At 35.0% G+C, this 20,140-nt stretch overlaps 1 protein-coding gene across 10 annotated transcripts in view; it reads left to right on the top strand.

The window, feature by feature from the left end:
• LOC122790166 (serine-rich adhesin for platelets-like) overlaps positions 1-20,140 on the top strand; it is a 475,884-nt gene that overhangs the window by 162,604 nt on the left and 293,140 nt on the right. For all 10 annotated transcript variants that reach the window (XM_044057773.1, XM_044057769.1, XM_044057768.1 and 7 more), the window contains 3 exons: positions 1-29; positions 1,615-1,689; positions 19,124-19,201. The exon at positions 1-29 is cut by the window's left edge and continues 61 nt beyond it. In XM_044057773.1, coding sequence (XP_043913708.1) covers positions 1-29; positions 1,615-1,689; positions 19,124-19,201 — 182 coding nt within the window. The remainder of the gene's footprint in view (positions 30-1,614; positions 1,690-19,123; positions 19,202-20,140) is intronic.

The following is a 20,140-nucleotide window of genomic DNA, read 5'->3' as shown; positions in this document are numbered from 1 at the left end:
AAGAGATCCCGAGAAGACTACATGAAAATGTGAGTCTAACTTTGTCCGTTATGGCAGCCTAATTCTAAATGACTAGACTGACACTGATCATGTGAAGAAAGTATGCAGAACCATATTAAGATAGACATTCATAGTTGTTGCCAACATGGGCCACAAATACTGTGCGAAATAAAGGACAGGCTTAAAGTGTGAGACCCTGTATGTCGATATTAAAGGTTATAGATGCTGAAAGAATGATACAAACTCTTGGCAGATATGAACATAACTGATGCTGAGATGGAATAGGTCAATCTTATAATCCTGGGATAGGAGAGTAGAGTGTGATAAAGACAGCTGGCCACACAGATGCTAAAGGTAAGGGTCATAAAACTAAGATAGACTTGGTGATGAGGTATTCATGACAGCAGGCAGTATTACTTTATTATTTATATATTTGCTTAGTTATTTTTTTAATTGTATATGCCTTTGCTGGGCATGACCTTTTTGTAGAGGGGTCCCTGGAAGACAAGTTCTGCATTTTCTATCTAATCTATGAGGAGACAGTCAATCTGTTTATAGTTTAGTTGTTAACTGGGGCAATATATAAAAAAATCAAATTTTTGGATCTCGGTGCAGCAAGGAGACATTTTATGACTCATACTAAATTTGGATGGATACTCAATGGCAGATAAAGATGCTGTGAGAGGTCATTACTTGCAATCCACTTCACTGACCAGCATCAGGAAAAAGTTGTTGTTGTGTCTTTCGGCTTTTCCCGGCTAGGGGTCGCCACAGCGGAACTCCGGTCTGCAGCGGAACTCCGGTCTGCTACTCATTGGTAGTATATGCCGAATTACCAGCCCTGACGCACAACCTTCAACGAAGGTACGCCCATTCACGCATGTCTTCACGCAGAAGATGCTCTAGCTGAGAATCGAACCGGACAGAGTCTTACTGTGAGGCGACAACGCTACCGCAGCACCAAGGTATTAAATTTAAATTAAATGGTTATCTGAGTTGACATAGTAAAACTGCTACCCATTTTATTAAACATAGAGATGGGGAAGAATTACATGCTTGTTTTTCTCTATAAGCATGAAATTAATCTACAGAAACTGAGCACATTACTTCTTGTATGATATATTGGGAAAAAACTAAGGGAAATATTAATATCAGAGTGCTATGACTTATAACTGTAATCTCTGGCATTAAGCATACTTAATCAGTTGGATCCTGTTTTAATTTATTAGCCTTTAATTTTAGTTTCATTTATTATGTTAAGTTCAAAGAGTTTAAAAATCTGATCTATACAGAAGAAAGAAAAGAGGCAATCCTGAAATAATTCAGTTAATGTTGGATCTCTTGTGCACTAGCAAAAACACAATTAAATATGAAATGATTAATATTGATACCTTCTTACCTTCAAAAATTGGAAACTATACTGCAATAAAATTGAGCTTACCTGCCAAAATTCTTTTAGAAAAGTATTTCATAAAAACAAGCAGGTAAGACTCTTATATGAGATAGTAACACAACATACAATGGATTATCAGGCAATGAATTCTAGGTATCATGAGTAAGGAAATGCGGAAACGCAAATTTACCAGTGTAATGTTGTTTGCTTTTATATTTCAGAGCACCACATGTCAAAACTAGATCACAGAGCATGGAAGAAATTGACACTGTTTCCGTAGAAGAACAGACAAAAAGGTAAAAGGAAATATAAAATGAGCAGCTCTGTTTTGGATGACTGTACTTACATGTACTGTGGAATTCCATGCAATGGTGTTTCTGAATGAAACATTTTGCAATTTATTTGCTGCACTGCAATGAATCTAACACAGTTTCTACACAACTACCAAAGATGGCAGATATGATAAATAAATAATAATTAAATAAATAATTAAATAATTCTAAATAATTCTAAATTAATTCTTGAAAATAATCTTATCATATATGTTCTATCTTTCCAAAGTTGATCAAATATCTGAAAACTGATTTTCATATTTTTTTCCTATATAATATGTAACTTTTTTTTTTCTTATGTAAGATATGTTATGCAAGAATGCCTTTTTGCTTATTATATATTCTTTACCACTATAATTTTCATCAATGTAACCTCAATTGTCATGAATGTAACTACTTGTGGATCTTTTCTCCCTGGGCCTCCACTGAAAATGGGTTGCTCTGACCCAGTGGACTCTCCCGGTCAACAAATTCAAATAAATAAATAAATAATATGCAGTTGTACTGCCAAGAAAAAGAGAAGTAAATAGTGGAGTGCCACAGAATTTGGTACTTGGATGTTTGCCACCAACATCAGGCACACCAATTACAGAAAACAGGATCCGCCTCTTTGCAGGTGACATGCAAGAGGTCAGCAGTAGGAGATGGGGGCAGGGTAATCTGAAGAAAGACTTGAAAAATTTAACTGCATAGTTGCAAATGGCTTTGATGTTTAGAGCTTAGAAAAGTAAGGTGTTGAACCTGAGAAGCAATAGCTCTGATATGGTAATGATAGAGGATGTCCCAGCAGCAGCAGTATCCCAAGATAATGGTGTTCATCCAATTCACAGGAACATAGGTCTCAACCTCTTAAGAGGCCAATGTGGTACACAGACCTTAACGATGTGTGACAAATGGTCAAAACGTGGAACACCCTATTTTCGCACAGTGCAAAATGTGCCATTGCCATGGATCATGGTAGAGACTTGAATTTCACATTCACCACTTTAGATGTGTTCTACCCCTGTCCTACCGCCAGGTCTGGGCCTGGCAAAGGTGCCTAAAAGAGTATTTAAAAGCAGGACTCTCTACTTTGACAAGAATGTGTCATTTAAGGCATCATGTCTTGGAACAGTTAAGACCAAAAGATTGCAAGATCTCTTATGTTTGACCATGAAAAATAAAAATACACTAAGCAGAAGCACACATACATATCCCAACATTTGTAAACCTTCACATTCATGCCAGTATCACTACAGAGTGATAAGGTCCCTACCTTAAAATCCAAATAGCACGCTAATGGCAAAAAATCTTATCCAAAGTACACAAAGGCTGTAGTGATACTGGCATGAATGTGCTTAGTTTCCAGTTGTGGAAATACGACTGAAAAAATGCCACTGAGTAAAGAAAGCAGAGCAGAGTGAAGGACAAAACCAGAATTGACAAAAATACTGCTATAAACCTGAGGCATTGACAAGAGAATTCAAAATAAAAATGTTTCTGAATTAGAAGTTAGAATTAAAACAATTAGAACTTAATTAGAACATTTTTTAACATGTCAACCAGCAGCACAACACTGTCACTTCAGTATTTTTCTTGAGCGGTTTCAGCTTCTTGCCATTATGAAAAGACACTAAAGTTACACTAAAGTCCTACTAGAAAACAAAACTCGATACTTTAAAGCATCCCATTACTGCAAAGATGCTCACTTTTGACATCCATCCTCATTCCTCTCAACCTTTTAGTGCAAGAAATCTGGACAAAAACCTAACATAATGTAAGCAGCACAACAAAAATATACTAAATATTGTCTTATAAACTGAGAAAGTTGCTAGAACATGATCTGTGTTGGCAATTACTGTCAGAAACATACTAGGGAGACAAACAGCACAACAATAGAGACACTAAATATTGGTCTTATAATATTTAGCCTATGCCTTGGAAAAAATAAAGTTGTAATCTCAGTTCAAAACAAATATTCAGCTCTAGAACCGTATGTGTTACTTGAAAACTGTAAATGGAATGGAAAACTATTCAACACAAAATAATCTTTGCAAAGGTTGCATTCATTTTATTCCTGGTCTTAAACTAGATTTTATAAGTCAAAATAAACAGCTTATGATCTCAGTAACCATTCATGCAACAACTACTGCCAGCAGCATTTTCTTCATACACTTGTGAGCTGCGGTAGCGTTGTCGCCTCACAGTAAGACGCTGTCTGGTTCGACTCTCAGTTAGAGTGCCTTCTGCATGGAGACATGCATGAATGGGCGTACCTTCGTTGAAGGTTGTGCATCAGGGCTGGCAACTCGGTACGTAAAAATCAACTGCCAATCATTAGCGGACCGGAGTTCCACTGTGGCGACCCCTAACCGGGAAAAGCCGAAAGTCACAACAACTTGTGAGCTTTCATATGAGGCTAATTATTTATATCAACGTCACTTGGTTTTAGAGATATTTACATAAATATGACCAGTATTAGAATACATATAAATCGTACAAATAATACTAAATATTTTTGGCATCACTAAATAGAGGTCAAATATCACATCAGCTTTAAAACAAAATCTCCAATTACCCTGTATTCAGCATGGTTTTAGAATTCTTAAAACAAATATGACCAAGCAACGTTTGATGTCCAGTGGCATCAGTAAACTTTAACTACAGAGATACCTAGGTTGTAATGATTATATACATAACACAATCAGTTAATATTTTCAATGTATGCTCTTTTCTTTTTGCTCACTGTTGCTCTGGACTTTTAATGGAAACAGTGACAAAAAACCTTTATTGGAAACAGTTAAAAAAACTTTTAGTTTAACCACTCAAATTATATAATGCATGTTGTATGCAGGCAATCTTCTTTAAAAAACAATTAATTTAAAAATCTGCAAAACAATACAGCTACTGAATCCTTTCCGAATGCTCTGGCCACAGCTACATTTATAAAAAAACACTTACCTCTACTAACTTGTCCCCAGAAGCTCAATACAATCCACAGACTCCACACAGTACATGAAAATCAACCCCAATTGTCTAGCAGGCAGGCAGGCAGCAAAATAAAACCTCAGACTTGACACTCTTGATCCTTCTAGAACCACCAAAGCAATGGTTATATCCCTGAATTCCCTTCAGTTGCTGATTCTTCTTCTGGTGCTCAAGTCCTGACCCCCAATGTCTTCAATCCCCAGCTGCGCTTATTCCTTATTCCCAGTCTTCCGCTGTTGTTGTTGGAAGATCACTGCTTCCTGGAAGCCTTTTTCAAGCCATTATTTTGGCGCAAAAAGACTTCCTGGAACGTGATTGGCCTATGCATTGGTTTGTGTGCCATGATGCCGATTGACAGTAATTGCGGTACACAAACCAATCAGAATGTGTGTAGCAGAGCCACTGCTGTTCAATGTGGAACAGCGGAACAGTAGCTTCGCTCGTTGTTAAATACGGAGCGTTCCGCATAATCCAGAGCACTTGGATGCTCAGCACAGGAAAGATAAATGGCATACATATTCATTAAGGAGGTATACCAGTGCTCAACTGTCTGCATACTGCTAAGATGTTGTCAAGGGATGTAGGAAATGAGCAGAAGGTACTTGGGAGGATGTACTAGCAGCAGTTCCTGTGCATTGCCAGATACAGTTACCAATTGTGGGAGCACTTTGACGATGATATTTTAGTCAAAATCTCTATAGGAAGTGATAAAAAAATGTTCAGTATACGGGGACATGGACAAGGGGAAGGTTTATAGAAAAGTATATTTTTCTTAAGTTATGCAAAGTATGTTTACAATGCTGTACATAATTTGTTATAATGTTTATATTTTATATTTTGATGGGTCATGGACAAAAATGCCTCTGTGTAATCAATGACTATCCTTGTCCATATTGGTATAAAATAATCTACACTGATATTGGGTGGATGGCAGAACTGTGTAAAGGATTATACAACTGACATTTCCTATGTATGAGTAGGATTCAGTCACTTTATATAGGAACTGGCTAAAAGACACACTTATAAAGGTGTAGTAATCACTGTACTTGTATGTGCATTCAGCATTTGCAGGATGTTAGCATGGAACACATGTATGGGGTTATTAGTGACTGTTCCTATACACTGTGGGATACAATTAGTCTGTGTGAAAGTCAGACAGGTATATTAATAAAAGGTGCAACTGTGGCTATCTCTGAAAGAGAATTACTAATTAGCACATATAGGAGCATAGAACACATTTAAGGGGGAAGGTTTACAAGTTGCAAGTGGTGGAGTTTTACCAATTTACAAGTGGACTGAGGACAGACTATACTTTTACAGATTAATCAATAGTAGTGATAATAGCATCAGAGCTTGGGTGCCTTCTGTGCGGAGTCTGCATGTCCTCCCTGTGGTTGCGTGGGTTTCCTCCGGGTGTTCCGGTTTCCTCCCACATCCAAAAGACATGCTGTTGGTGGATTGTATACAAATTGGCCCTAGGTGTGAGTATGTGCATGTGTGTGCCTTCAATGGAAGGTTGGGTGCCGGGCTGGCAATTCAACACTGTAAAACTCCACTGCCAATCATAAGCGGGCAGGTGATCCACTGTGGTGACCCCTAACCAAGAAAGAAGAAGAAGAAGAAGTGATAATAGCTTCAGAAACCCAAAGGTTCGGGAGATCACAGGTTTATAGGTTAAAAACTAGGCAGGCAATTTGAATAGCCTTATATAGCCATTCACCATAGGATATATTACCAGTAGGTTTGGCTCCCTTCCTGAGAATAGCTATCTTACTAATCGCTAAAGTTACTTTATATAAACCCATTACAATCATCAGGTATTATCTTGGTGGTGGCTAATGTGTTTTGCAGTTTGACTTGCAAGCGAAGTTTGTTCCATAGTAGGGAATATCTTGGGTAATGAACCTATTCCTCTAAGAAGTCCTTTTATGTTACAATGGAATTTGAGAGTTTTGGAGTGAGTGTTGCTAATATTACCAGTACTTATAAGTTAAAGAAGATCCAGTAAAAATGTCTTTCATACCCTGAAAGGTAAATCCAAGATCTTATGTAGAAGTCTGCAAAAAAAATGTCAAAAAGTGAAAGACTTTGTGGTCTATCATTACAGTTAATCAGCCTGACTATTTGATTCCCTTGGTTAGAACATCTTCAGATCTTTCAAGCTGGGATACATGTTTGTTGAGATAAATAACAGTAAAAACACATTCTGTTATTGGCCTAATAAGATATAAATGCAGGGGGACTAAAAAATCTTATGATCATAAGGATATACCATTGATATTTGAATGGGCAATGCAAAAAAGATTCCTTTACTGTAACTGATAATTGATTATGAAAGGACAATTCATTGCCAAGGAAAGGGCCAAGATTAGTTGTAACTACTGAATTAGCCTTAAGTGGAGGTATGTTTATGTGATAATTATTAAAAAAAAAACTTGCTTCCCAAATGAGACTACACTACACTACATTTTTTGCACTGTTTAGCCATTTTTGGAAATGACAGGAATTTGTAGGGGAATTAGTAATGGCACCCAATTTTTGGTCAACTGCAAAACTGGTCAACCATTTTGGATACTTGTTTTTACATCAGAGAAGTAAATATTAAAGAAAGCACAGATTCCTAAGGGAATCCACTGGTGATTAAACTGCTTTGATGAGAAGGTAACACAAACTCTCACCCTTTATGTGTGAAATGAGAGCCAGCTAACAACCAAGTAAGGCAAGCATTAACATTTATTCTGGTGAGTTTATCAACAATACCTACATGGGGAATCATACTTGAATGCCCTAGCAGGGTGAAGATATTGGCATAGACAGAATGACTCTCATCACTGGCTTCAGCTACTCCCTCAAGATAGTTAACCAAATTAAGCCAGCAAGACCCATCCTCCACAAAACAGTACTAACAAGGATTGGAGTATTTGTAAGTTATTAATTTCACTGTTAATGTGACTGACTAAAATTCATTCTATGATTTTAGAAATAACACTAGTGAGGCTAATGGGACAACAATTTCCTGGGGCACTAACAACATCACCTTTATGTACAGGCACAACAACTGCTGATTTCCAGAGTGCAGAGGCAGGCGAAGAGGCAGAGATTAATAAAGCTTAAAGAGGAGTTAGGTAATAACATATTTTGTGATAACAACAAAGCAGACTGATATATTGTTCCAGACCATGGTGGTGTTATTTTCAGTTTAGATAATATCTTCCAGGATCTGTTCCATAGTGATAATGGCTGAAGCCATATTAAAAGATTCAAGAGAATGGACACCCCAATGTCCATTCAAAGGAATGGGCATTGGGGTGTGAAGGAGGCAAAAATTCTAAGTTAAAATTTTCAGACAAAGCAATTGCAATGGCATTGATATCAATATAAGTAACATTGTTCACTTTGTATTTTATATAGTATCAGACATTACTTCTAATACCCCTAATATAGTTGCAAAAAATCCTCAGTGATTATCGTTTGAAGAGACCGCTACCTTCAACCTATATTCAGCGTTTCTTTTCCTAATGACGTGTTTACAATTCTTGTAGATTTGCTTATATAATTTATTCTGAGTTATGGTAGAAAATATTTTAAATGAACCGTGTCATTTTCCCCTCCTGTTGTATAGTTTGTTTATCAGAGAGTTTCACTATAGAGGTTTACACCTGTATTTTCCACCATACATATGCTTACTAGGTACCGTCTTATCTACACATTGATTGCTGTGGCTCTGTGAATCATGGGGTGAATGTGTTACCATTAGTGATCAGGTCAGCAGGGGACAAAACACTTTTCAAATTCTTTAGTCCCTCAGATAGGGTTGTAAAATTTTCTATGGCGTGGTCTCTAAATATAGTTGAATTTAAAGGCAAATTACTACTAATTTTAAGGGAAAGGTGACGGTAAGATCTGATCAAGGAGGAGATAACATTTGTAGATGTGCAGGCAATGGTATTATTTGTAATATCAAAGTGGAATCTATCCCTCCCTCTCACTGGAAACTTGGACAATTTGGACAATTTGCTCTAGGGAGCTGGTATTAATAACAACAAAATATTGAGTGTATTTGCTGCTACTTGTCTAAAACTCCCAAATGATGGATGGTAATTTAAGTTCCCTTTAATCAGTCCTGGGATTAATAGATATGGAATCCAGCTTGTCAAGGTGCATGCAGTGGTCCTAAGGTAACTAACTGCAAGAACTCTGTAGTCGGCAATGAAGAGGCAATTGATTTTATCAAATCTGACCAAATATCACTTTCAGCAATTTAGAATTTTGATGTATTTTGCAGGAGTTACTATATCGGCTGTAAAACCAAATACTTCATGTAGCCCTACAGTGTCTAAAAGAGTGAGAGGTGCTGTGACCAGTTATAGAGGGAATGTTATCAAAACAATGAAACCAAGTTTGTGTAACAAGACATAGATGAGCACATTCAAGCATCAGAAAGGCCTCAAAATTAAGCAACTTATTGTTCAGACTCCTAGCATTGAGCAGTGGTACCGTAATCTTTGCCAGATTAGAATTTGCTGAACTGGAATATCTAAAAAAAGGATCTTTGACTTTAAAAGGCACTATGGTGGCAGAAAAGGTCTTAAACAATATATGGAAGAAGCCCTAAAGACACAGGTGAAAGGCCATCCCTGGTGAAGCAGGCTAATGCATGTCAATCACTGCCTCTCATGCTGACCCCTGAAATGACTCTAGTTAATAAGCCAGTTGTTGAAATCATTTATTTATTTTGAAACTGTGGCATCATTCTTGCAGAAGACAATATGCTGCTTAAGAAACAAGTATTTACATCTCTTGTAACTAACATCAGTACATGATAAAAGTAAGTAATTGTCATAAAGAATGAAGAAGTTGCTACATTGTCTCAAGAGTTCCATAAATGAGCAGGCTGGAAACATAAAGGGAGAGAACAAACTGTGAACTTATGTAAACGGAGACCAATACATGACCAGACATCAGTAACTCAGTATTGAACATCTACAATGATTAAATAGAAGGAACCCTCAGCTGTCACACTTTTAAGAGAATGAATGAGATTGCTAGATTCCGTTTTAACTTGAACATCCCCCACAAAAATGTGAGAAATGCCGAAAACTGTAACCACACATAATGATTCCTAGTCAAAAGTATGACATTAAATATTATAGTGTTGTAACTTAAATACAGCTTGGTGCATACTACTGCACTTAGCAGGTCCAAAGCCAGGTGAAACAAAAGCAATCCATACAACTACATTTAGTAGGTTCAAAGCCAGGTGAAGCAATAGCATTCTGCAAACAAAATGCAGTTAGTGCAGCAGGACTCCAACAAGCTCAGTATACTACAGCTTAGCAGTATAAAGCATCAGACCATACAACTAAGCTCCTTATATACTAGGCAAACACCTACCTAAAAGAGAAATGGACCAGTCAGCAACAAGGGAACAACAGATAGTCAATTACAAACAGCAGTTAATTCAGGCAGGCAGGACTGGAACCATTCCTTCCCTTAACAGGAAGAGCAACAACAACCACCAGGTCCAAAAAATGGCAAAAGTGAACCCCAAGTCACTCATCTGTTCTCTGCTCTAAACACAGATGAAGAAAGGTCAGATAACAACAAAATCCAATTATCACAGCAGGTGCAAACCCAGGTGAAATAGTGGCAATCTGCAAATAAGATCCATTTAATGTAGATGGACTCCAACAAGTTCATTATACCATGTCTAGGCTAGTGATATTTCTAGAAGACCATGCAATCTGTCTAAGCTGTTACACTATCAGAATAATGTTAATTAATCAGAATAATTTCACTAAATCCTAGCATTTTCTGTATGAGTCAAGCCTTCAGTATAGGTATTATCTGCAATATACTATATCAGCAATTGCACAGGACTTCTTCATGACACATTTCCTTATCCATACCTATCAAATGCTATCCAAGTTCCAGAAGCTAAATTTGGAAAGAAGGAAAAAAATGTTAGATAAAAGAATAGTAAGAAAAAAACTATAACAGCTGATTATAAATACTGTGATGATATTAAGGGGGCTTTTTAACTTTAAAGTACTCTTGGGTTTAACAAAAGGAGCAGTAAAAGTCATGTTTTATTATAATAAAGTAACAACAGCCAACATTTATAGATGAGAAACTGCCTAATGATTGCATTACAGGCTTTTTTCATCTTACATGCTATTAGTGTAGAGCTGTTTTATTGATTTTACCAAGTGAAATCATTTAAAAGCAACCTAGCAGACCTATTGCTAAATGTCTGTGACAGAGGCATATCTGTGTGGCTAAGTTTCAGTAAAAAAACATAAAGGCTACAATGGATATTAGTGTGCAAAACGTACTGCTTACATCAGGAGGAAATAAAATGAAGGCCAGATTTAGATGTTAAAAGAATATGTTTTAATACAACAAGAGAAAAATCTTGGCATAAAAGTGGATAACAGTCTATGAATTACATAGTGTTCTGCTGTTAGTGTTAAGGCATGCAGAACTTTAAAAAATATTGACACCTATATACACAGGTCTACTTTGGAAGACCAAAATACCAGAAGAACAAATTTTAAAATGCCAAGACAAGAAAGCTGACAACCTCAGAAAACCAATCTACCGGAACACCGACTCCTAACTCCAGGTAAGTATCCACTTGGCCACCATGTTGAACTTTGCCCCTTACCTGCATGGTAGTGCGACTTCAGAGTAGGTATATTTAGTTAGGGGGGTATGGGAGGCAAAGCCCTCCAACATCGGTGGGTTTAATTTTGGGGTATTTTGGAAGTCAGTGTTCGGGGATGTTGGTTTTCTGTGGTTGTCGGCTTGTTCATCTTGGGAATTTTAAAAGTTGGTCTTCTGGTATTTCGGTCTTCTAAAGTAGACCCATGTACACACACACACACACACACACACACACACACACACACACACATATATATATATATATATATATCATAGTACACACACAGTTAGAATGTTGCATGTGGAAAATTTCCTGGAGGTTTAAGTGATAGCTGAATGGAGAGGGTAGAGCTAAGATGGCCAAGTAAAGGCAGCTAATTTTAGAGCTCTGTAGATTTATACTTATAGGAAAATAATTATTTTTTTCAAAAATATTCTCTCATAACTTATTCATAATAGTTCTGTCTTTGTCATTTCCAATTTTGGTGGAAATATATAAAATTTGTCCTGCCATTTTTATCTGGGGCTTACTTCATCAAATCAGGGTGTTCACCTCTAAGTATTCTCATACTGATTCATCTTTGAGAAAAGATTTACAACAAGTAACTTCCACTCTCCAGGAATTATCTCTGAAAATGGATAATTTTCAAGTGAATCTGGAAAATCTTAGAGAATTGTTTAAAACAAACTGATGTTTTCAAATAACTGCTCCAACAACAATAAAATAAAATCTCTGACATGGAAACTGCCTTAAATTATATGCAAGGGAGACTAAAAGAAGAAGAATTCCAAACTGATTTCCTTCTCAAGCAAAATACCCTGCTCCCTAACAAAATCGATGATTTGGAAAACAGAGAAAGAAGATATAATATCAGAATCTTTGATCTTCCAGAAAAATGTGAAGGGGATGATTTGATTTCCTTTCTGAACACTTGGATTCCTGAAATATTACATTTACAGGAGGGTTTCTCTTATGGTATCACAAGGGCTCATAGAGCCATAGGTAAGCGTGTTCCATCTTCTTCTTCTTCTTCTCCTCCGAGGTCCATTGTGATAAAATTCTTATCATATACTGACAAAGAACTAATATTTAAGTATGCTTGGGGGAAAGTTCCTTTGAAGTATAAACAAAATCTAATCAGATTTGAGAAAGATTATTTGACTAAAGTTATGGACTTGAGGAAAAGTTGCTAGCCCTTGGTTAAATCATTAAAGCAAAACAACATTAAAGCCTAAATAATCTATCCAGCAAGAATTAAAATTTACTATTCAAATAAAACAAAAATATTTAACAGCTTAGAGGAAGCCTATTCTTTCATCAAAAACAGCAATATCATTCCCATTCCAGAAGATATTGACTGGTCTTATTCTTCTTCTTCTTCCCATAAAAGAGCTTCAGAAAAAAATTCCTGGACTGACTTAAGGAAAAATAAACAAAAGACAGAAATTTCTTCCATCAACACTATTAAATCTGCCAAAACATCCACCTCAAAATGACTTATTTATTTAAATAATGTTTTCTTTATTGTTTTAATATTTCATACCTGGGAGTATAAATCCTATCATTAAAAATCATGTTTGGTAAGATCTAATATTTTTAATTCCTTTTCTCAACTACAAACTTTATAAAATGGTATAGACTATATTCTAACTTTTTTATTACTAACATTCACTTCCTGAATTTCTCTCAGTTCACAAACACTTACTGATAACTCGTTTATCAGTCATAGCTTATATCTTTACTATAAGTTTTTTTTAAATCACTGTTGGATAATTGTTAAGTATTTATTTATTTAATTTACTTATTTATTTATTTAGCTCTTTGAGTATGTATTCGTAAAACAATCTCTTGAACTCTTTGTTAAGTTCTTGTGATGCTTTTAGAGGTGATATTCTTTTTGAATGGTTGTCTTCACAGGGCAAGGTAAGGTAGATGAAGATCCCTCTCTGGTGTTGTGGTGGATTTGTTGTATATGATTTCAATTATTTCCTGGTGGTGTGGTGTTCTGTGAATGTTTCTTTGGTGGTTCAGAGAGCTTATTGTGTACATTTTGTTGGGCTTCCCTTTGTATGGATGGGTTTTGGATTGCTTTCCTTGGTGGTGTAGTGGACTTGTGTGCATTTTTTCTTCAAGAAAAGGTTTGCTGCCTTTGACACAGTTTACTCAGTTTTTTTCCCTTGGTCATTGAGACTATTGGGCTTGGTTTTTCCCTTGAAGTTCTTCCATTCATCTTGTGTTGTTTCTGCCAGCTCATTTTGCATTGTTGGATTATGCCTTTAGTGTAGACTGCTCAAACATTGCTTTCTCAACTTAAATTGACAGGAAGATACTGCCTCTTCCATTTAAGTATTCTTAGGTGTATGCTTATTAATCTCATAGCACAATATGTCTGGCAGAGTCTGGAGTGATGAGCAGACAGGAGCCAAAAAGTAGGGATGGAGTTTTGAATGCTGCTTTTGTTGGATTAGGAGGGCAGCTGGAGAGATGAGATTTGTGTTGGGATTCATTTTCTAGGGGAGATGAGGTCTGAAACACAACTATATGTTTTTATTTGCACACTACTAGTGATCACTACCTAATTCAAAAGTAACCTCTCAGAACTGAAATCTTCAATATACTTATTTCAGTCTATTTCCATTCTTTACTTTAATCAATCAAAATCTAAATTCATAATATTAAATAAAAAGAAGAAAGTTAAAATTCATAAAAATCATGTTATGGGGATAAACTACTTCTCTTGACTACCTTGGCATTGTCTTACATAGTTATATAAATAAACAACAACAGCTAACTATAACAATATTTTAAAAATAATACAAACTCTCATAATGGAACAGACTTTTTATTTCTTTTGAAGATAGGCATCAGTTAATAACAATGATTATCCTACCCAAAATATTATATATAGTTTAAGCTTTATCTATTTCCTAGAAAAAATCTAATTAATGTTATAAATAAGCTTTGTTTAAAACTTGTCTGGTTTCCCAATAATAATAGAATAGCTTTTCTTCATTATATCAGACCATGGGATCAGGGAAGAATTAATTTCCCAGATACTGAGACCTATATTAAAGCTTCAATTTTCAAAATAATTTTGAATTGAGTTGATTCTGAGTATATTTCTAACCAGAAATCTTTACATTTGACAATTTTACAGAATGATAGTACTCTTCCTGAAAATCTTCTATTAAATAATCAAGCCAATATTTTCTGGTATCTTCTTTGTTATGTTATGCAATATCATATTTCTAGGCCTACAAACTCTAGCTTTTTAAATTCTATACTTAACAACTTAAAAAATGTATTTTTTCTAATGTTGATACTAAAATCTGGTTTGAACCTTTACTTCCTTTCAGTATTACCAATTTTTGTTGACAAATTTCATAGTAATATTTTTATTTCTTGAGAATCTAAAATTTCATTTGCTGGAAGCAATGTTTAAAAGATCTTTTTGTTAAAAAAATACATCAACTTACAAAGAAATTGGATTTAGATCCTCATGACTGGTTCCTATTACAAAGTGTGATAACTTACTCTAAAATTCTTTCTATAATCTAATAATTTGTTCTATTATCTATATGAAATAATCTACAACAAATTAAATTTGGAAAACCTAACTTCAAAATTATATAAAATCCTTATAAAATAGAAGGTAAAATTGCAAGATAAATATTGAAATTACACTGTGGGTCACATTTCTAATCTATCCTTTGAGGGCAAAATTCAAATGTTATCTTCTATCAAACTTACATCTTAAGACACAATATTGGCATATATGGAAATTTTTGCACAGAGCAATCCCTACCCCAAACAAACTAGCTAAAATTGGTAAAAACAAGAATATTTGTTATTGGAGATGCTTGCATGAATGTAAAGCTGACTGGATTCATATTTTATATACCTGTCCTCTTTTAGATCAATTCCATGTGATTTAGAGGAATTTTTAAAAGCTTTGTTTACTGATTTATTTGTATTATCAAATTCCGTAATTTTATTCAATATTAATGATAGCCTTAAATTGAATAATGACAACCTTTCCTTACTTTGGACTATTCTTGCAAGGAAAATCATTACCAGGAAATGGAAATCTACAACTGCACCACTTTTTGGGGACTTTCTATCCTTTTTGAAGGAGACAGCTGATAAGGAAACTAAAGTTAAATAGCATAGGATCCATCCTAAATCATTATTAATAATCCTTTGAAAAAAAGTGATATCACTCATTGACACTTTTTAGATAAATTTGGACTATCCTGAATAAAAATAGAAGTTGTTATACATATTTTTTCATTTCCCCCTCCTCTAGGAATGTGACTATTATTCATTTTATTTCAGGCTTTTGTACATATGGTATATAGTTTATTTTCTTGTTTAATAATTTTATTCTCACTATTTGTTTATTAATATGTATTAACTTATTGCATTGCTTTAAGAAAAGAAAAGAAAATTCTCTTGAGTAAAAAAAAAAAAAAAAAAAAAAAAGAGAGAGATAGCAGATTAACTGAGCCAATACGAAGATGTGTAACCACGAATATAAAAGGAATGGAGGATACATGTATCATATCAACAAAAATGAAACATTCAACTTGTTCTCTTTAACATATCAAAGACTATAGAGACTCCTAATTTATAGCCACTGAGCTATTGAAGATTATACAGACTCCTAATTTATATCCAATCAGCTATAAAATATATTTTCCTTGATGTATGCTTGTGGTAATGTTTTGTCATTTGGGTCTGGCCATTAGTGCAGAACATTAAAGCTATAAGCAATTAATGAGCGTCTTTCTGTAGTACAGGGTTTGATTTCCTCAGCCTTCATTGTCTACTGTATGACTCTGAGCAAGTTACTTAACCAGAAAGTGCTCTGCGACAACTGAGAAACTGGGCTAGGCTCCTCGGTAGTCTCCCTGATCACATGCTTAGTAGCTACTTAGGAACCTATAAAACAAGGGTTTGAAGATTAAGTATAAAGGTTCAGTAGTGTCACAGAAAATTATGTAAGACATGGACTGGTGTGCAGGTATCAACTTCCCTGATCAAATTAGCAGGAAGACAATATAAGCTCAGTTATTAGGTAGTATTAAGATTTCAACAGGTTGTTGAGAAATTAAAGCCATAATAAAGGTAGTCAAGTTTTTGGGTGAATGAGAACTTAAAAATCACTAAAGAAAATAATGAATGAATGAATGAAGTTTTTATGGCATTCAGATATTCAATAGAGATGGGTGTGATTGACAATTGTATACTCCAATTTGGAAGGCAGGACAGATGGGTTGCAGAATGACAGTAGACCTCTTATGGATAAAACCCTAGCAGAGATCATGGCATATTCAGTCACTAGTACAATATGAGCTGCTTCAGTATTCAGTTTATGGAACAGACAGGTATGCATATGCTGTAATGATGGTATTATACCAAGTTGGGGACCAGAACTTGAATTTCTATTGGGAAGAACTAGTGCATGCAGGCATGTAGTCTGATGATTAGATTGTGAATCATAGCAAAATTTCCTCATCACATACGTGACAAACTCAGGAAAGCGAAAGACTGATAAAACCAAGTTGAAAAATGCTCCGATACCAGCAGGTGAAATTCAAGTAACACAAGCAGCAGATGAAATTCAAGTAAGCCAAACCACACAGTCCATCTCTCAAATTAAAACGATTTATTTAAGCACCAAAAACGAGCTTTTCATCGGCACACTACAACTTCATCAGAAAAATCAGTAAAACAGTGTCTCACTACCAGCCGTTATCTTATATACAAAAAAATCTTTTTTTAAAAAAAGTCACATGGTCTTCAATTACAAATTAGTGATGAATTGGATGTCGGCACACCCACCATTGCTAACACTTGAAGTATATCAACTAAGCATTCAGTAAAATGTCAACAATTTAAATGTAAAAATAACTACTACACATATAACGCAGCATGAATGGCATCAAGAACACTATACATCAAAACTGATGAATACCCCAACTCTGCGGTAGTGTTCATGAAAAGAATACCTATGAAGTAACAAACACAACTTCAATATATACCTCATGTAACACTGTTAAAACACAGTCACCTAATAGATGCTGTTAGTATTCTATACACTCCAATCTAGACGCCCTGATAAATCCAAAATGATATAGTGTTCCTGCAGTTGAAAAAGTGCCCATTTACCAGAAATTTCCACTCGGCATTAAAAAGACCCAGTGTTTGTACTAAAAGAAAATCAGCGCGTACGTAAACCGAAAAGAGAAACCCCAGTAATACCTTAAAGGGCCATAAACAGGAAACTAAGAAAGCATACTGCAACACTCTAAAAGTAACCAACAGACAAAATATAAAATATAATAGATAAAAACTTACTAGTGTCCCTACATAACTAACATATCAAAGATTATATGTTAAAAATGAAAATGAAATAAAATAAATTCTGTTAAACATATTATATAATACATACACAATTCATGCAATCAATTTAAACCATGCAACAAAAAATGTATGCAATATAAAATTAAAATTATATAAAAATTATATAAAATTATACAATTAGACTCCTACCAAGTGCCTGCTGAATTCATTCTTAACCCTGGTGTATAACCCAAACAAGGGAGAATGTAATAGACTGGACAGACCTTGTCCCAAGTCCAACACTAAGCTACCTACTGGTCTTTCAATAAATGGTCTTGAAGAACCAGTGTTACTATGTAACACATGAAACCATACTAGGATCAAACTTAAGCAAGTCAGCCCTGCCACTCAGGGCTACCAAGGTATACAATGTTACTGGTTTAAAAGAAAAAGTAATAATAAATTTTGTTTAAGATATATATAATAATTTTTTATTTAAGATATATATATATATATATATATATATATATATATATATATATATATATATATATATATATCTATAATAAATATAATAAAAGGAAGGGGTTATATGGCCTATCTAACCACTGGATAAATATATATTATGCCCATGATATTTGTGGCCTAGTACGGTTTCACGTGTTACATAATAACACTGCAGTATGCTTTCTTAATTTCCTACCACAGAGTTGGGTATTCATTACTTTTGATGTATAGTGTTCTTGATGCCATTCATGCTGCATTATATGTGTATATATAGTTATTTTTACATTTAAATTGTTGACATTTTACTGAATGCTTAGTTGATATACTTCAAGTGTTAGCAATGGTGGGTGTGCCGACATCCAATTAATCACTAATTTGTTATTAAAGACCATGTGACTTGTTCTAAAAAATGATTTTTTGTATATAAGATAACGGCTGGCAGTGAGACACTGTTTTACTGATTTTTCTGATGAAGTTGGAGTGTATTCGACGAAAAGCTAATTTTTGGTGCTTAAATAAATCATTTTAATTTGAAGGACAGACTGTGAGGTTTGGCTTACTTGAATTTTATCTGCTGCTTGTGTTACTTGAATTTCACCTGCTGGTATCAGAGCGTTTTTCAACTCATCACATATTTCCCATAAATCATCCAAGACAAGACATAGAGACAAAGTAGGCCCCCATCATACTCTGCTTTTATCAAGGCTTGAGGAAGGGAGAACAACTACCAGCTCAAGTTATCCTTGTCATTTAAAATAATCTGCTGATGCATGCATATCAGAATGACAGCCTTTAGGCAGCTAAATCTGATGCTTTCACTTTCATATGTCCTTTCCTGTTGAGTTTTCACAGCTCACAAGCTTTACCAGTTGTTTTTTTGTTAACCTTCTGCTTTTTAACCTGCTTTTACAGAACAGAAGCAGCACAGAGTGCCCTAAAATCCTCACCTAAGCATCGGTCATACGTGCTGTCAGCAGCGAAAATGCACAGGTAGGATAAAAAAAGAAAAACTCTTATTTTTAGTATATTTCATTATTTGTATACTTTTATATTTTTGTATTTTATCTGAAAAATAAAGATCTTACAAATTTTTACTAAGCATTGCACAAAACATCATCCTTTTTAAAAAAAACTCATTATCTATCCATGCTAAAATCACAAGTCAGTAGATAAGTATTGACTGAGCACTCCACAAAACCATAATAGCATTTTCTATTGTCTTATTTTTTAAGCAGTGTCAGTGACACAACGGGTAGCACACTCACCTTTGATGTAGAAGGCTGTAGCAGCTATTCCCTCCCAGGGTCGAAAGATTGCTGATACTGCAGTGCAGCATAAGGGGGAGGGGTTGGTGCACTCTTGAGTGTGTCATCCTTCAGGTGAGATGTTAAACCGAGGCCCCATCTGTTGAGCTGGTGGTAGTTTAGGTGGATGTGAAAGATCCCATGGCACTTACTGAAAAGAGTAGCAGAACTTCCCTTATGCTCTGGATAAATTTCCCCTAGAGGTATAAATACCAAATAAGTTTTCCCCTGAAAAGAGGCCTCTAGCCTAGTGGGTCTAACACAGTCAACAAAGGAGTTATAAAAACATAAATGCACTACCATTGTACTGAAGCTTTTACCAAACTTGACCTTATATGGAGAAATATTTCACACTAAGATGTGAAAAATTATGTGCTAAATTATTTCCTTCCCTTGCTGAGCTTACCTATTAATGTTATATCTCAGGTTTATATTAGCCTAGCATCCTAGTAAAGTTTCACCCTAAACCTGACTTCAACAACTGCCCAATATACATATAAAAATCATTCCTCAGATAGATTTAAAGCATTTGAAATATAATAATAGCCATTATCCACCAATCTGATGCTATAATTATTTATTAACCTTTCCCTGCATTATTTCTAACATTAATTTTTATTTTTAT

This window comes from Protopterus annectens, chromosome 15.part0, assembly GCF_019279795.1.
Source record: "Protopterus annectens isolate FY-2018-M chromosome 15.part0, PAN1.0, whole genome shotgun sequence".
NCBI classification, from domain to species: Eukaryota; Metazoa; Chordata; order Ceratodontiformes; family Protopteridae; genus Protopterus; species Protopterus annectens.
This window is presented reverse-complemented; position numbering and strand designations above follow the sequence as displayed.